The sequence below is a fragment of the Rana temporaria genome, chromosome 1 (genome assembly GCF_905171775.1).
Source record: "Rana temporaria chromosome 1, aRanTem1.1, whole genome shotgun sequence".
Taxonomy (NCBI): domain Eukaryota; kingdom Metazoa; phylum Chordata; class Amphibia; order Anura; family Ranidae; genus Rana; species Rana temporaria.
This window is the reverse complement of record NC_053489.1, coordinates 630,098,347-630,115,533: the sequence shown is the minus strand read 5'-3', so window position 1 is coordinate 630,115,533 and position 17,187 is coordinate 630,098,347. Positions and strand designations below refer to the sequence as shown.

The following is a 17,187-nucleotide window of genomic DNA, read 5'->3' as shown; positions in this document are numbered from 1 at the left end:
ATTTTAGGAAAACACACTGTACTGAACAGGGACCTAAAACTGAGGACCAAAGTCATGAAGGCCCCTTTCACACTGGGGTGTCCGTGGTAAAGCACCGCTATTTTTAGCGGCGCTTAACTGTCATATTTGCGGGGGTATTCGGCCGCTAGTGGGGCACTTTTAACCCCCGCTAGCGGACGAGAAAGGGTTAAAACCACCGCAGAGCGCTGCAGTAGCAGCGCTTTCCTGGCGGTATAGCCGCAGTACCCATTGATTTCAATGGGCAGCAGCGGTGAAGGAGCGGTATACACACCGCTCCAAAGATGCTGCTAGCAGGACTTTTTTTTACCGTCCTGCTAGCGCACCTCAGGGCTTTCACACTGGAGAGACAGCAGCGGCTCTTTCAAGGCGCTTCGCAGGCACTATTTTTAGTGTTATAGCTCCTGCAAAGCGACCCAGTGTGAAAGGGGTCTTATACATGTTTCTTTACTTTACAAGCACTGGAGCAGCTACAGGGAATAGATCTACACAGGCTCGAGAGGAGAGGAGAGGAGATTGGCTCTCGCACAGACTACGGATGGGACAGGGAGGTGGGGGAAATGCAGAGGCGCTGAGGAGATAGCTGGATGAGGAAGGCATGTAAACTGACCACGCTATCGGAGATCAGCAGCCATATTAATACACGTGGTCAGTTTACAGAGGGAAAGACAGGAAAAGGCAGGATCAGCCAGATATTTTACAACGTAGAAATGGACTAGAAATGGCAAAACCACTGTGCTAAGTGAGAGGGTTAAAGTGTAAAAAATAAAAGTGCTGCTGTCTCTTTAAGGGCAATACTGTATATCTCATGCCTTAGGGACAGGAGCACTTTTTTTTTTTTACAATCACTTTAACCTTCTCTATTTGCTCCGTTTACCATTATCATTAAAAGTAAAAGAAAATCCAGTATTTTCCATTATGCCCAGAAAAGTAATAGAGGCAAAATCTTCCAATTGGGACACTAGTTCCAGTGACCAGGGGTGCCCAAGAGATTTCCCTAATTTGCAGGGATTTCCCTTACTTCCTGTTTGGCTGTGGGACAGGAAGTGAAGGGAAATCTCTGCAATGGGACATAGTAGAGCTGCACCATTCTGGCCAAAATGAGAATCACAATTTGTTTGCTTAGAATAAAGATCACAATTCTCTCAGCGTAAAAAGCGCCCAGAGGCGATTCGGTTCGCATGCGCCGCGCTTTATAAGTTTTTCATTCATTCATTCATTCATTCAAAAATGTTCACATTATACAAAACAAATTGGGCTAACTTTACTGGTTATTTTTTATTTTATTTTTAATTCATTAAAGTAATTTTTTCCAAAAAAAATGCATTTGAAAGACCGCTGCGCAAATACAGTGTGGCATAAAATATTGCAACATCCACCATTTTATTCTCTAGGGTCGCTACTAAAATATATATATATATATATATATATATATATATATATATATATATATATATATATATATATATATATATATATATATATATATATATAATTATAATGTTTGGGGGTTCTACGTCATTTTCTAGCAAAAAAAAAATGATATTTTAGCTTGATAACAACAAATGTAAAAAAAAAAGTTTAGTGTTTAACCACTTAAGGACCGCCTCCTGCACATATACGTCAGCAGAATGGCACGGCTGGGCACATGTATGAATAGGTACGTCCTGCACATGTACCCAGCCGCGCCTGCGACCTAATCCAAAGCTGCGGGACCCGATCGCCGCTGGGGTCCCGCGATCGCTCCCCGGAGCTGAAGAACGGGGAGAGCCGTATGTAAACACAGCTTCCCCGTTCTTCACTGTGGCGGCGTCATCGATCGTGTGATCCCTTTTATAGGGGGACACAATCGATGACGTCACTCCTACAGCCACACCCCCCTACAGTTGTAAACACACATTAGGTGAAACATAACCCCTTCAGCGCCCCCTGTGGTTAACTCCCAAACTGCAACTGTCATTTCCACAGTAAACAATGCATTTTAAATGCATTTTTTGCTGTGAAAATGACAATGGTCCCAAAAATTTGTCAAAATTGTCCGAAGTGTCCGCCATAATGTCGCAGTCACGAAAAAAATCACTGATCGCCACCATTAGTAGTAAAAAAAAAAAATTAATAAAAATGCAATAAAACTATCCCTTATTTTGTAAACGCTATACATTTTGCGCAAACCAACTGATAAACCCTTATTGCGATTTTTTTTTACCAAAAATATGTAGAAGAATACGTATCGGCCTAAACTGAGGAAAAAAAGTTTTTTTTATATATTTTTGGGGGATATTTATTATAGCAAAAAGTAAAAAATATAGATTTTTTTTCAAAATTGTCGCTCTATTTTTGTTTATAGCGCAAAAAATAAAAACCGCAGAGGTGATCAAATACCACCAAAAGAAAGCTCTATTTGTGAGAAAAAAAGGACGCCAATTTTGTTTGGGAGCCACGTCGCACCACTGCGCAATAAATGTCTACTAACTAACACCTTCATGTTTTTCTCTTTTTCTGTACAATGTTCACAGTTAAAGATTTTTGTATGCATACATGTACCTACATTGTAATTTTTATATACTTTGACCTTTTTCCATAATAAAAACCGTTTGCAAACATAAAGCGACGCAGTGCCGAATCGCAAAAAGGGGCATTTAGGACTTTAGCTGCATTTTGGTCCGGGTCTTAAGTGGTTAAACTTTCCTCATTTATACACAGAAGTCTATTCCTTTGATGTAAAAGACAAATTGTTACAATGTTTAGACTTAACTAAAGAATGTTGTGATACTTGGCAGACTGCCCAGATTTTTTCTTCCTTTCTTTTGAGGGCTGAAAGCAGCGAATTCTATGCATACTAAAGATTGGGAAATACTTTGTCAAGATCGCAACAGGGAAAAAATTGCGATAACGATTCATGTTAATCGTGCAGCTCTAGGACATAGATGGCGAAAGAAAAAAAAAAAAAGACAAGGGGTTACAACTCTCCCTTACTCTATCCAAAATGAAATAAAAAGAAAGGTGTTGCCTATAGTTTTACTTTAATAAAGAGATTTTTTTTATACTTTTAACTATCATATTATGTGTAATCTATGATGGTGCCCACACATTTCTCTCTCACCCTTTCCATGCTTTGGATTGGCCAGGATGAAGGTACCACTTTTCTGTGCTGCACTCACATTGGAATATTAACTTTCTAGAACGAACTTGGAGTCTTGTATTTTCTTCATCACTCCCTTGCTGGACAGGGTTAGCTCAGCATGACGACGTTTCAGGTCCTCCAGTTTCTGGCGAAGCTCCTCGGTGGCATCGACCTTCTCCTCAAAGTCTCGAAGTAAAGTCTCGTTACCAAGCAGCCCACATTTTTGTTTGAGGTTCAGGTTGTCCATCCTCAGGCTGTCTCTGGCCTGCTTTGTTCTCGTTAGAATGTCCCTCTTGTGAGCCACCAAGGCCTCGATTTCCATCAGCCGGTCCTTCTGGTCTTGGTTTTCGACCTGCACAAACTGCAGCTTTTCTTTCAGGTGAGTCAGCACTTGCACGGTGTTGGTAATCTTTTTTCTTAGTTTGAGGAGCTCCTCGTTTCTCTCCTCGATCTTCTCGTTGTAGGTCTGGTTTTCGATCTTAAGCTGCTCGAAGTCGATGAGGTGCAAACCTTCAGCTAGCTCCTCTTTGGAGCGCAAGGTAAAGTCGTGGTGATTGATCTGGTTCTTGAGTTTGATGTTCTCCAGGCGGACCTGTATTACTTCCTTCTCCTTGCGCTCTTCCTTGGCTTGGAGCTGGACTATTTCTTGAGAAAAGGTCGATGCGGCGTGTTTCCCGGCACCTCGGTTAACGACATATAAAGCGACTTTCTTCTTCTGCTCTTGGAAAGCAGCCCACTCCTTGTCCACTTCACTTACGACTTCCTGACAGCGGACCCTGAGCTCTTCAATCTGCTGCTCATGCAGGACCGTGTCTTCTCTAAACGTCTTCCTCATCTCCTCCAGCGTGGCCAGGTACTTCAGGTAGCGCTGTTCTTGGTCGGAGACGTGCTTCTCCATCTCTGGCCGGGTGTCTTCTCCTTTCTTTCGGCGGAAGTACTCGTAGAGTTTATGTTGGAAGTGAGAGTTCTGCTGCTGCACCTTCTCCTTTTCTGTAAGCAGTGACTGGTACTGTTGTATAAGAGCTTCTCGGACCTCTTCATCTTCATATGGGTCATCAGAACTGTCTTGGGGCGTAGAGTCTTCTTCCTCTTGTGGTTTAGGTTCTTCATTCTCCCAGGCTTCTTGGGTGTCCTCCTGCTCCTCAGGGGGCTCACTAGGCATTTCTTCATATCTAGCTGAGCTTGGATCCTCAAGGGCGGGACCATCAGTCACCTTCAACGCTTCCTCCTCCTCGCCGGTTGTAAGGTTAGCAATGTCCAGTTCTTCCTTCTGGTCTTCTGATGAGATATCCTGATCAGCGCCAGTCTTTCCCTCCCCCACTCCCATTGACTCACTGGTGCCAAGTTCTCTTTCCGTATCTGGATCGCCACCAGCCTCTCCGGTAGGCACGTCAGTGGCATCACCTTCCTGATTGGAGGCCTGGTCTCCATCCGTCTTGCGCTCTCCGGCAGTCACATCAATGGTGTCACCTTCTTCATTGGAGGTGTCATTTCTGTTGGCTTTGCTGGGCTCTCCAGCAGTCATTTCAGTGGTGTCACCCTCCTCATTGGTGGTATCAGGCTCTCCGGTAGTCGTGTCAACAGTGCCACACTCCTGATTGGTGGTGTCAGGCTCTCCGGCAGTCATTTTAGCTGTGTCACCCTCCTGATTGGTGGTGTCAGGCTCCCCAGCAGTCATTTCAGTGGTTTCGCCCTCCCTATTGGCGGTGCCAGGCTCTGCGGCAGTGATTTCAGTGGCGTCACCCTCATTAGTGGTGCCAGGCTCTCCTGCAGTCTCCTGATTGGTGGAATCAGCAATATCAGTCTCTCTTGGAGTCTCCTCACTGGTGTCATGTCCTCTGTCAGATTCTTGCCCACTGGTACCAGGCTCTCTGTTCGCCTCCTGACTGGTACCAGCCGGTGTCCCGTTTCTCTCACCGTTCTCCTCTCCGGTACCGGGCCCTGGAGTCTGCATGGCTTTCCCTCAAGCGCACCACGTCTGTATTTCGGCGTCTGTGAGGTTTCCATGGACACGGCGGGCGGGGCCAGAGCCCGGAAGCAGCAAAGCCTACGACCGACGTCACTTCTACTCTCCTCCAATCGCACTCTAGCCGCGCGAATCCGACCTATCGTACACCAGGACGGCGCGCTCCCGCCGCAGACGCATGCGCAGCCGAGGGCGCGCTGGGCGGGGCTTAGTAGTGGGAAATCGAGCTTCCCAACAACAGCAGCTCCGGCGGCCCAAAATGGCGGACCTGGGGAAGAAGTACTGCGTCTACTGCCTGGCCGACGTGACCAACCTGCGCCTCCGCTGCACGGAATGCCAGGACATCGAGCTGTGCACCGAGTGCTTCTCGGCGGGCGCGGAGATCGGCAACCACCGGCGGTGGCACGGCTATCAGCTGGTGGACGGCGGCCGCTTCACGCTATGGGGCCCCGAGGCGGAGGGGGGCTGGACGAGCAGGGAAGAGCAGCTGCTGCTCGATGCCATCGAACAGTTCGGCTTCGGCAATTGGGTGAGCTCGGTGATCGGGGGGTGGGACTGCAGTTCCCAGCATGCCTTGTGTTTGGTTGGGGGGGAGGGAACATTCTTAGAATGGACACCTATGGGGCTACACAATGAATTGGAACCCCCAAATCTCATCTATATTTCTCTGAGAGCCATGGAGAATAAAATGTGCATGTTGTGATGTTTTTTTTATATGTTACAAAATATTTATGCAATTATTTCTCAAATGCAAAGATATATTCATCAACTTTAGTGCAGACAAACCCCATAGACACAGGTGTGTATTAAGTGTGTGCGCCCCGAAGTTCAGACACATGGGTAGTGCCAGTAGGGCAGCAAACGGTGTCCAGATTTTTTTTTTTTTACAATTCTTTAAGGAGCCCCACTGGGGGCTTCGGTGAAACATCGGGGGTCTAAACAGACAAAGGGGCTGAACACAGAGACCCCTCCCCCCCCTTTCTCTGCAGTCTCAGCTGCACTGTGTATGAATAGCAATTGCTCTGTGCTGAGCGGCTTCCTGTCCATTCACTAACAAAAACATAGTAAACACAGTTTAGTATGCGTCAATCATGAATTGACACAGCAAGGGATTGCTACCAATCACTCACTGTGCTCATTCAGAAAAGGAAACAGCCGGTAAATGAGACGTGTCCCGGGCATCGGGGGCAAACCACGCCACACGGGGTGATTCGTTTTTTTTTGTGTGTAAAATATAAAAGATGATGTTGCGTCGAGTGAATCTTAGAGCTGCGCGATTCTGGCTAAAATTAGAATCACAATTTTATTTTATTTTTGCTTATAAGATACGCTGCGAGAATCGCGATCTAACATCATCTTCCACATAAAAAAAAAATAATAATATGCATTTGAAAGACCGCTGGGCAAATACAGTGTGACATAAAATATTGCCATTTTGTTCCCTAGGGTCTCTGCTAAATGATATATTGGGGGTAAGAATTTTCTATATATATATATATATATATATATATATATATATATATATATATATATATATATATATATATATATATATAATTATTTTTTTTAACTTGAACAAATGTCAGAAACAGATTTAGGGCCAGATCCACATACAAATCCCCCCGGCGCAGCGTATCTAAGATACGCTACGCCGCTGTAACTTACTTTTGTTTTGTTTGAATCCACAACGAATCCGCACCATAAAGTTACGGCGGCGTAGCCAAATTCAAATGGCTGTGATGGGGGCGTGTTTTATGTTAATACGTCGTGACCCGACGTAAACGACATTTTTTTTTAACTGCGCATGTGCAGTCCCTGGGGGTATCCCAGTGCGCATGCTCGAAATTAAACCGGAACCAGCCAATGCTTACGACGGTGACGTCATTCTACGCAAATTCCTATTCGCGAACGACTTGCGCAAAAAATTCAAAATTGTACGCGGGAAGGACAGCCATACTTAACATTGAGTACGCCACCATATAGCGGCTTTAACTATACGCCAGAAAAAGCCGAACGCAAACGACGGAAAAAAATGCGCCGGGCCGACGTACGTTCGTGGATCGCCGTAAATAGCTAATTTGCATACTTAACCCGGATTGCGACGGAAACGCCACCTAGCGGCCGCCAAAAAATTGCATCTAAGATCCGAAGACGTACGCCTGTCGGATAAAGCCGAGATGCTGTCGTATCTTTGTTTGAGGATTCAAAACAAAGATACGACGTGGGAATTTTGAAATTTATCAATAGATACGCCGGCGTAATTTCTTTGTGGATCTGTCCCTTAGACTTTAAGTGGTTAAACTTCCTGCATTTACACACACAAGTTTATTATCCCTTTGATCTAAGAAGGAAGTTAGTTACAATGTTTCATGTTGTTAAAAACTTGGCAGACTGCCTGGACTTTTTCTGTTGACAGCTGATAAATCTCTCCACTTGTTATATGAAAGAATCGGGAAACTCTGCATTGGAGATCGTCGGGGGGGGGGGGGGTTGAATCGAGATCATGATTTATTTTAACGATTAATTGTGCAGCTCTAGTGAATAGATACCAAACCTGTCAAGATTTAAGTGAGCACGCCATGGAATGCGACAAACGATGGTACCTAAAATTGTCCATAGGTAATGCTTTAAAACCCCTTTACAGGTTATCAGTGATTGTAAAGGCATATATATATATATATATATATATATATATAATTTTTTTTTTTTTTTTTTTTTTTTTTTATTGCACAGAGCAGCCCCGATCCTCCTCTTCTCGGCTCCCTCTTTGTTGCTCCTGGCCCCTCCCTCCTTTTGAGTGCCCCTCAGTCAGCAGCTTGCTACAGGGGGTACCCGAGTCAAAGCTCTGTGTATCCAGACACGGACCTGGCCCTGCCTCCTCTGTTTGGCTGACTTTGACAGCCATGGGAGCCAATAGCACCGCTGCTCTCTCAGCCAATCAGGAGGAGTGTACTGGATTGCTACACAGGTTTTTCCATCTTGACGCATAGAATGCATTAAGATAAAAAAACTTCTCCCTTTACAATTACCTTAATTGTGAAGTACGGCGCTACTAGTATTGCTCTCCAATGTTCGCGGCGGTACCTCACGTGTGGTGTGACCACTGTTTACTTATGTGTGCGTTTGCATTTGTGCACGAGGGTGCTTTTTTTTTTTTTTTAACCAATTGCCCTCCAGAAGGTTTCATTTCCTTCATGATCACACCATTTATTTATTTTTTTATTATAGTGACTGCATGGTGGACACTTTTGACACATTTTTGGGACCATTGTCATTTATACAGCAACCAGTGCTATAAAAATTCACTGATTATTGTGTAAATGACACGGGCAGTGAAGGGGTTTAGCCACTATGTGGCGCTGAAGGTGGTTAAGTGTGTCCTAAGGAGTGATTCTAACTGTTAGGGCTCGGAGGAGCTACCAGTGATGCGTCACTGTTCCCAATCACAGGGAACATTTGATCAGTGACATGTCACTAGGCAGAACAGGGGAATGCCTTGTTTACAAAGGCATCCCCCTGTTCTGCCTTTGCATCGAGTTCCCGGGACCGGTGAACGCACTCACGAGGCGCTCGCCCGCTGAGTGGCAAATTTTAAAGTGACGTACAGGTACGCCCATTTGCCTGCCTGTGCCATTGTGTCGACACATATCGTCGTGCGTTGGTCGCTATGTGGTTAAAGCAGAAAGTAAAAAAAAAATCAAAATTGTCTGTTTTTTTTTTTTTTTTTTTTTTTTTTTTGTGTTGTAGCACAACAAATAAACTGTAGAGGTGATCAAATGCCACCAAAATAAACTATTTGTGGGTGAAAAAAAGGACATGCATTTTATTTGGGCGCAGTGTCACACGACTGCGCAATTGTAAAAGTAACAGCGCTGTATCGCAAAAATTGGCCTGCTCACAAAGGGAGGTGAAATTGGCGATTGCTCGGTTATGAAACGCTGTGCGCAAATTTAGCTTTTTTCTCACAGAAATGGAGCTTTATTCTGGTGTATTTGATCACCTCTGGGTTTATTATACGTAAAAAAAAAAAAAAGACTGAAAATTGTGCAAAACCCCTAATATTTTCTACTTTGTTACATAAACACATCCAATAAAATCCCATTTCTGTATAAAGTTTGGCCAAAATGACAGAAAAATCCCAGTAAGTGTATATTGGTTTGTGTGGAAGTTCTAGCGCCTACAAACTATGCTGTATATACTGGAATGTATGCAGCTATATGACACTGTACTGTAATGAAGGCGGTGATCAGCGACTTATAGCATGACTGTCATAGGGTGGCAGGCAATCTGGCACTAACAGACATCATGTGGGAGGGTAACTGACATTGAAGTTGCTAGTGACATTAAAATAATGATAATAGTAATAAAAAAAACTTTATTATTCTTGCCTCCTCTGTGCATTTGGTTTTGTACAGAGGTGTCCCGATCCTCCTCTTTTGGGGTCCCTCAGCGGCACTCCTGGCGCCTCCCTCTTCTGGAGTTCCCCATTGGAGGGCCACGCTCCTGTGTCCTGCTGCTGCATCCCATTGACACAGACAGCAGAACTCTGCCCCTGCTCCCACTTCATTGGATTTGATTGACCGCAGCAGGAGCCAATGGCTGCGCTGCTATCAATCAGGACCCGAGACACCGGCTGGAGCTGGTGTGCTCCTCCCCAATACCGGGTTCATGTAAGTAAAAGGGGGGAATCTGGGGGGGGCTGATGCATGCAGGGGAGGGCTGGGCCAGGGGGCAGGGTGGCAATTGCCTCCCAGGCCGCCCTGACTTATGTCAAAATAGCCGCCAGCCACTGCCCACTACCATTTTTTTTTTTATGGTCTAGTAAGTTGGGCTGGGGGCATGGCCACGGCGGCCGACCGCTAACTGTTGCAACCCATAATGAGAGAGTGGGTAACCGCTCAAAGGCTGCATTCACACCTAAGCGACAGCCGCGTACGCGTGTAGCGGCAGATTTGCCGCGATTACAAATGTATCTTTTTTTTTTTTTCTAAAGTATTCCCATTGCTGTCTATGGGAAAACGCGCCTGTCGCGTGAAAAAAAGGGTCCGGGACTTTTTTCCAGGCGACAGGCGTTGCGCGTCTATGAGATGTGAACCATCTCCATAGACGGCAATGGGAATTCTCCCCTCTAGCGACAGAAGCGTTCCGCGTCGGGCGTTTTGTCGCTTAGGTGTGAATGCAGCCAAAGAGAACCAGGTAATCTGATTCCTGTGGTCCGAGCCAAAAATCACAAAATACATGCCACAGCAAAAAACAGCACAACAAAAGAAAAGCTGACGTTTCGCATCACGTCACTCCAGCACATGCGCAGGAGCTGCCTTTAGCAGCTTGAAACGGCACGGCGTGCCCTTTCAAGACAGCACATGCACCATTGAAGTTGCAAATATCTACGAATATTGCGCAAAATAGGGGATTTTTTTTTGGCATTTTTATTTATGTTTTACTAGCGGATTTTTTTTTTTTTTTTGGACCATTGTAATTTTTACAGTGATCGGTGCTATAAAAATGCACTGATTACTGTGAGACTGACACTGGCAGTGAAGGGGTTAACCACTAGGTGGCGCTTTAGGAGTTAAGTGTGCCCTATTGTGTGATTCTTACTGTAGGGGGCGTGGCCTGGCGTGACAGGGAACAGGCGATCACTGACACTGCCACTAGGAAGAACAGGGAAAGGTTTGTTTACACTTGCCTCTCCCCGTTCTTCAGCTCTGTGACCCGATCGCGGGACACCGGGTCGCGAGCGCGACCAATGGCTGGGCTTTTAAAGGCAATGTACCCGTAGGTGCTTATGCCCAGCCGTGCTGCTCTGCTGACGTATGTCGCCCTGTGGCGGTCCTTAAGCAGTTAAACCGTGAAAGATGGAAGCTGATTGGTTGGTATATTCCCTCCAGTGTGTGACCAGCACATCACCATCCAGGGATCTTCAAACTACGGCCCTCCAGCTGTTGCAGAACTACACATCCCATGAGGCATTGCAAGACTCTGACATTCACAGACATGACTAGGCATAATGGGAATTGTAGTTCCTGAACAACTGGAGGGCCGTAGTTTGAGGACCCATGCCATAGACAGAAGACAGTTTTTTTTTTTCTAATCCTGAAACCTGTGAAAAATCTCTTTGTAACCAATTGTAATTTTGTCGAGAGAAAATATTATTTTACAAAATGCACACCTGGCTGTGCCAAGTAATGTCGGCGTGCTTCCTGTTGCAGGAAATGTGCGTATACATTATGGACGACTTCCGTTATCTTCAACAAAAAATAAACATGGCCAAAATATTCCAACTGATTCAAGCTGATTTTTTTTTTTGGTCACTTTCAAGTCCTTTTTTTAAAAACCTTTCGTATTAATTTTATAGCACCAAACAAAGCTCAACTCAAAACCACTAATTTCTTCAAAACACCGACTTATGTCTATGGGTAAAAAATAAAAAGAGAATAAAAACTGCTCTTTTTTTATTGTGCAAAATTAGAAATAAAAGACATGTCACACACATTGAGCCAGCCCCACCCACTGATTGTCTGCCTTGCTGGCGAGTGGGTGTGCACGCCCACTAATCGCTGTGTATGAGCCAACATACCATTCAGGAAGCAGTCACAGTACTGCGGCGGCTGGTCCTTTAACCACTTAACGCCCGCCGCACGACTATTTACGTCCGCAAAATGGCACGGACAGGGAGAAGGGCATATATATACGTCCTTGCCTTTCCGCGGGTCCGGGGTCCAATCGGGACCCCCCCTGCTGCAGGCGGATTCCCTCGGGGAGCGATCCGGGACGACGGCACGGCTATTTGTTTATAGCCGCTCCGTTGCGATCGCTCCCCGGAGCTGAAGAACGGGGAGAGTCGTATGTAAACATGGCTTCCCCGTGCTTCACTGTGGCGGCGCATTGATCGTGTCATCCCCTTTATAATGGAGACACAATCGATGACATCAGACCTACAGCCACACCCCCCTACAGTTGTAAACACACACTAGGTGAAGCCTAACACGTTCAGCGCCCCCTGTGGTTAACTCCCAAACGGCAACTGTCATTTTCACAATAAAGAATGCAATTTAAATGCATTTTTTGCTGTGAAAATGACAATGGTCCCAAAAATGTGTCAAAATTGTCCAAAGTGTCCGCCATAATGTCGCAGTCACGAAAAAAATCGCTGATCGCCGCCATTAGTAGTAAAAAAATTTTTTTTTATAAAAATGCAATAAAAATATCCCCTATTTTGTAAACGCTATAAATTTTGCGCAAACCAATCGATAAACGCTTATTGCGATTTTTTTTTTTTTTTTTACCAAAAATGGGTAGAAGAATACGCATCGGCCTAAACTGAGGAAAAAATAAAATTTTATATATGTTTTTGGGGGATATTTATTACAGCAAAAAGTAAAAAAATATAGCATTTTTTTCAGAATTGTCGCTCTATTTTTGTTTATAGAGCAAAAAATAAAAACCACAGAGGTGATCAAATACCACCAAAAGAAAGCTATATTTGTGGGGAAAAAAGGACGCCAATTTTGTTTGGGAGCCACGTCGCACGAGTGCGCAATTGTCAAAGCGACGCAGTGCCGAATTGTAAAAACGCCTTTGGGCATTTAGCAGCATATTGGTCCGGGGCTTAAGTGGTTAAGTAGTTATGTTAAAAAAACCTTCTGTGTGCAGTAGCCCCTCCTAATACTTACCTGAGCCCTATCTTGATCTAGCGATGTCCATGAGTGCCTCGGCCACCTGGGACTCACCCGCCTGATTTGGCTAAGACACAGCAGCAGTGCCATTGGCTCCTCCTCCTGCTGTCGATCAGTCAATGAGGAGAGAGGGGGCATGGGGCCAAACCGCGGCTCTGTGACTGAATTGATACTGAGCTGCGGCTTGGCTCAGGTGCCCCCATAGCAAGCTGCTTGATGTGGGGGCAGGAGGGAGGGACCTGAGAAGAGGAAGATTGGGGCTGCTCTGTGTAAAACCATTGAACAGAGCACAGACTTTAGTATTGCTTTAAACTGGAGCAGCGGTGTATAGCAACCCTACTAACCTCAGCAATGCCGTCCCTTTCTGGTTGCCGAGATGTTCGGCCAGTCTTCTTTCAGGTTCAGATCCCCAGGTATTTTGATTGGCTGGGATGATGTCATTCCCACACATAGTTTAGTCACTGGGCTGCAAATGCACAAGTGAGGGGATCCCATTTGCAGCATATTACTCCCTAAATTTGGGTACAACGGGGTGCAAAATATTTATATTGGCCTTTAATTGGAAAATTGAGCTACCGTTGCCAGCTAAGATGGCTGGTGTTTTATGGACTCTTTATGCTGTAACTGATTTGTAAAATGTGTGTAAATTCACTTTTGTGGAAAATCCCCACAAAACACCTCATTGCTTAAAGTCATATTAAAGCTTCCGTTTAAAAAATATATTTTTTTCAATAATAAACTTGTTATACTTACCTGTTTTTATGGAATGATTTTGCACGAAGCAGACCCAATTTCTCCTTTTCTTGGGTCCCCATGCTCACTCCCGAGCCTCCTCTGTGTACATGAGACGCACAGAGCATGGCCCGGCACCGCTCCATCATTGGCTGTGATTGATGCAGTGGGAGCCAGTAGCTCCACACTGCTGTGTCCCAGCCAATGAGGAGTCTGAGAGCTTCAGCTCGTGGACATCGCTAGATCCAGATCAGGCTTGAGTAACTATTAGGAGGCTGGGGGAGTGCTGCATACTCAAGGTTTTTTACCTTCATGCATAGAATGTATGAAGGTTAAAAAAAAACCTTCAGAACCACTTTTAACTTTTTTATAAATTTTTATGGGTCATCATTGTTCAAACAGCTAGCAGCCCTGTGTGTCTGATACCTGAAGATAAGGGGCTCATCCAATTTTGATGCATACCTTTAGGCTGGATTCACACCGATGCAGTTTTAGTGCTTTTTGCATTTTGCAGATTTGCACTACGTCCATTTAACATGGTTCCTATGGAACATATTCTGTAGTGCAAAAAGCACTAAAACTGCCTAGGTGTGAATCCAGCCTTGGAGGAAGTTGTCACATTTTGAATAGACTTGTAGGTCAGTAGAAGACGGCTGATGCAGGTTAATAATGTCAGTTTATTGGCAAATGTTATCCAGTTTTGATAGCTTGGCGGGATCTGCCCCCCCCCCCTTTTTTTTATTCCCTTTTGAACGAGCCAACTGCTCTAAGAACAGTTATCATCCCTGGGCTGACTGGAGGTGTTGACCTTTTGTCATGAATGGACTTCTCTATTCAGATGAAGCCATTCATAAGACAAAGACCTGGCTGGCTGGAGGTCTTCTAGTAATTGGTGGAAGCTGGAGGAGAAAACGTGGCGCTTGCTGAGAAAGTTAATCACAGCACAGTATTGACAGCTGGCGAGTAGTAAAATGTGTGACTGATGCATTCTTTCTACAGATTAAGGGGGTCTTATATGGCCCATCTGTCTACCTGTCATTTGACCCAGAGGTGACGGCACAGATTTAGAGCCGTGGTTCTTTCGTCTTTGGTAATGGTGTTTGATGTCATTTTTGGTTCTTTTTGCAGAAGAAATGTTTTGATATATGGGTGAAATTATCAGAGTATTTTTATCGGGACAATTATCCAATGTTAAGTTCTTGGTCAGGTATAGGGTTGTGTTCAATATTGCATCAACTCAATGGCCCCTTTTTGGTTGTCTTTTACCTTTATCAGCATAAAAATAGACTTTTATTTTTATGGATGTTAAACGATAAGTTCACCTTTGGGAACATGTTACCCGTTCCACCCATTTTTAGGCTCCATTCACATCTAGGCAGACAAATTGGCGGCATTTTGTCCCACGAATTGCGACAAAACGCCTAGATGTGAATGGGGACTTAGGGTGGAATATGTTCCTGCTCATGCAGCCATGACAGCGGGACGGGATCTTCTCCCCGCACCCTTCTTTGGGTTTAAAGAAAAAAATATATTGTATAATAAATAAAACCTGCAAGACAAAGGCATAATGAGCTAGTAGATGGATCGAAGCCCCCGCAGCCGTCCTGCACACCCCCCAGCCCCTCCGGCCACGGACATCGCTCCCGGAGCTTACTTCCAGGTATCGCGACTCCGGCGCTGTGATCAGCCGGAGCTGTGATGACGTCACTCCCATGCATGTGCGTGGGAGCCGCCGGCAACGGCACATCTAACTGAAGCAACGGCACCATGTGCCATTGCTTCAGTGAGCGCATGTGCCGATCACTTTGGCACATGCAGACACAGGGGGATGTCTCCTAAACCATGCAGGTTTAGGAGATCTAAAGAGTAGCTACAGGTAAACCTTAATATAGGCTTAACTGTGGCATAGAGTTGATATAATGGGTTTACGACCACTTTAACAACAATGCACTTAATGTGTCCATGGACATTATAGGATAGGTGTGAATGGGAAATTAATCGCCTAAAAGGGGGACGTTCCACTCTTCCTCGTCCCCAGAAATGACTGAAGGTCATGTGGAGACACCCAAGTTATGAAAATGTCGGATAATAGCGCCAGGGGAGGAATCTCCACCGTAATTTACAAGATGAGCTTTTAATACATGTTGTTTCCCAAAAATGTTAAGTAACCTATTTTCTTTTATTGTGTTTCTTCTCAGGAGGATATGGCTGCGCATGTGGGTGCCAACCGGACTCCCCAGGAAGTGATGGAACACTATGTCAGCATGTATATACATGGAAACCTTGGGAAAGCGTGCATCCCAGACAGCATTCCCAACAGAGTAACGGATCACACCTGTCCCACTGGGGGCCCACTGTCTCCCAGTCTGACAACACCACTGCCTCCCTTAGACATCACCGTCCAAGAACAGCAGCAGCTGGGGTACATGCCTCTCCGGGATGACTACGAAATTGAGTATGACCAGGATGCTGAAACTCTCATCAGCGGCCTGTCTGTGAACTACGATGATGATGATGTGGAGGTAGAACTTAAAGAATGCTGCGTAGACATGTATGTGCGGAAATTAAAGGAGAGGCAGCGGAGGAAGAGCATAGCTCGGGAATATAACTTGGTGCCAGGCTTTTTGGGAAAAGATAAAAAGGATAAAGACAAGCCAGCGAAAAGGAAAATTTCGAAAGAGGAAAAGGAACTGCGGTCAAAACTGCGGCCGCTCTATCAGTTCATGTCCAACAAGGAGATAGAGGACTTCTTTGAGAATATGCATAAGGAGCGAATGTTGAGGGCTAAGCTTAGAGAACTGCAAAGGTACCGGCGTAATGGCATCACCAAGATGGAGGAGTCTGCCGAGTATGAAGCGGCTCGTCACAAGCGGGAAAAGAGGAAGGAAAATAAAAACACTGCAAGCTCCAAGAGGGGCCGTGAAGACGGGAAAGATGGAGAGTTTGCTGCTATTGAAAACCTACCTGGCTTCGAGCTTCTATCGGACAGGGAGAAAGTGCTTTGCAGCTCTCTAAACTTAAGTCCTACTCGTTACTTGACTGTCAAAACAATTATCATTAAGGACCATCTGCAGAAAAGACAGGGAATTCCCTCAAAGAGTCGCCTGCCTAGTTACTTAGATAAAGTCCTAAAGAAAAGGATTTTAAATTTCCTTACAGAAAGTGGCTGGATATCTCGAGATGCCTCTTGACATTCTTTTTTTAATAATTATGGACGCCTATGTAATGTAAATAAGACTTCATACTCTATTAAGAGTGAACTTGTATTATATGTGCAGTTTTTTTTTATTACTATTGTTATTATCGATAATATGAAGATCTTGTTTTCCTGTAGTGCTTTGAAGGCCTTTTTTTCTGAAAGGAGGATAAAAACCTTTTGTGTGTTGCGGTTAACAAGGTTTTAAATTGTATGACGTGAAATATACGTTCTAAAACTTTGGACAATGTCTCTGGTGTGTGCTGTAGAAGTGAAGGAATAGGAAAAGAAGGGTGTTGGCTTTAGCAGTCAATTGCATTCCAGGTTGATCAATGGCTCACATTTTCATGAGATAAGCAGAGGTCTGGTTGGTTGATGAGGTACTTGCGCATACTGAATATGCCCAGCTGAGTGATCAGACTAGGTAGAGTTGGGTGAAAGACAATTGTGACCAATAAGGGTTCACAGGTTC

The 17,187-nt window shown here is 44.9% G+C and overlaps 2 protein-coding genes across 2 annotated transcripts; one reads left to right on the top strand and one right to left on the bottom strand.

The window, feature by feature from the left end:
* Window positions 1–3,033: 3,033 nt before the first annotated feature.
* On the bottom strand, window positions 3,034–5,313 carry CCDC96 (coiled-coil domain containing 96). The gene has a single exon (XM_040335385.1). It carries the CDS (start codon window positions 5,094–5,096, stop codon window positions 3,189–3,191), a length of 1,908 nt encoding a protein of 635 aa, XP_040191319.1. The 5' UTR covers window positions 5,097–5,313; the 3' UTR covers window positions 3,034–3,188.
* Window positions 5,282–16,960, top strand: TADA2B (transcriptional adaptor 2B). The gene is made up of 2 exons (XM_040335386.1): window positions 5,282–5,637; window positions 15,718–16,960. Exons 1-2 carry the CDS (start codon window positions 5,287–5,289, stop codon window positions 16,708–16,710), a joined length of 1,344 nt encoding a protein of 447 aa, XP_040191320.1. The 5' UTR covers window positions 5,282–5,286; the 3' UTR covers window positions 16,711–16,960.
* The last annotated feature ends 227 nt before the right edge of the window (window positions 16,961–17,187 follow it).

Coding starts and splice junctions, on each gene's coding strand:
- CCDC96 (XM_040335385.1), bottom strand. CDS start 5,096: ATGCAGACTCCAGGGCCCGGTACCGGAGAGGAGAACGGTGAGAGAAAC.
- TADA2B (XM_040335386.1), top strand. CDS start 5,287: ATGCGCAGCCGAGGGCGCGCTGGGCGGGGCTTAGTAGTGGGAAATCGA. Junction 5,638..15,717: donor AGTTCGGCTTCGGCAATTGG/GTGAGCTCGGTG, acceptor GTTTCTTCTCAG/GAGGATATGGCTGCGCATGT.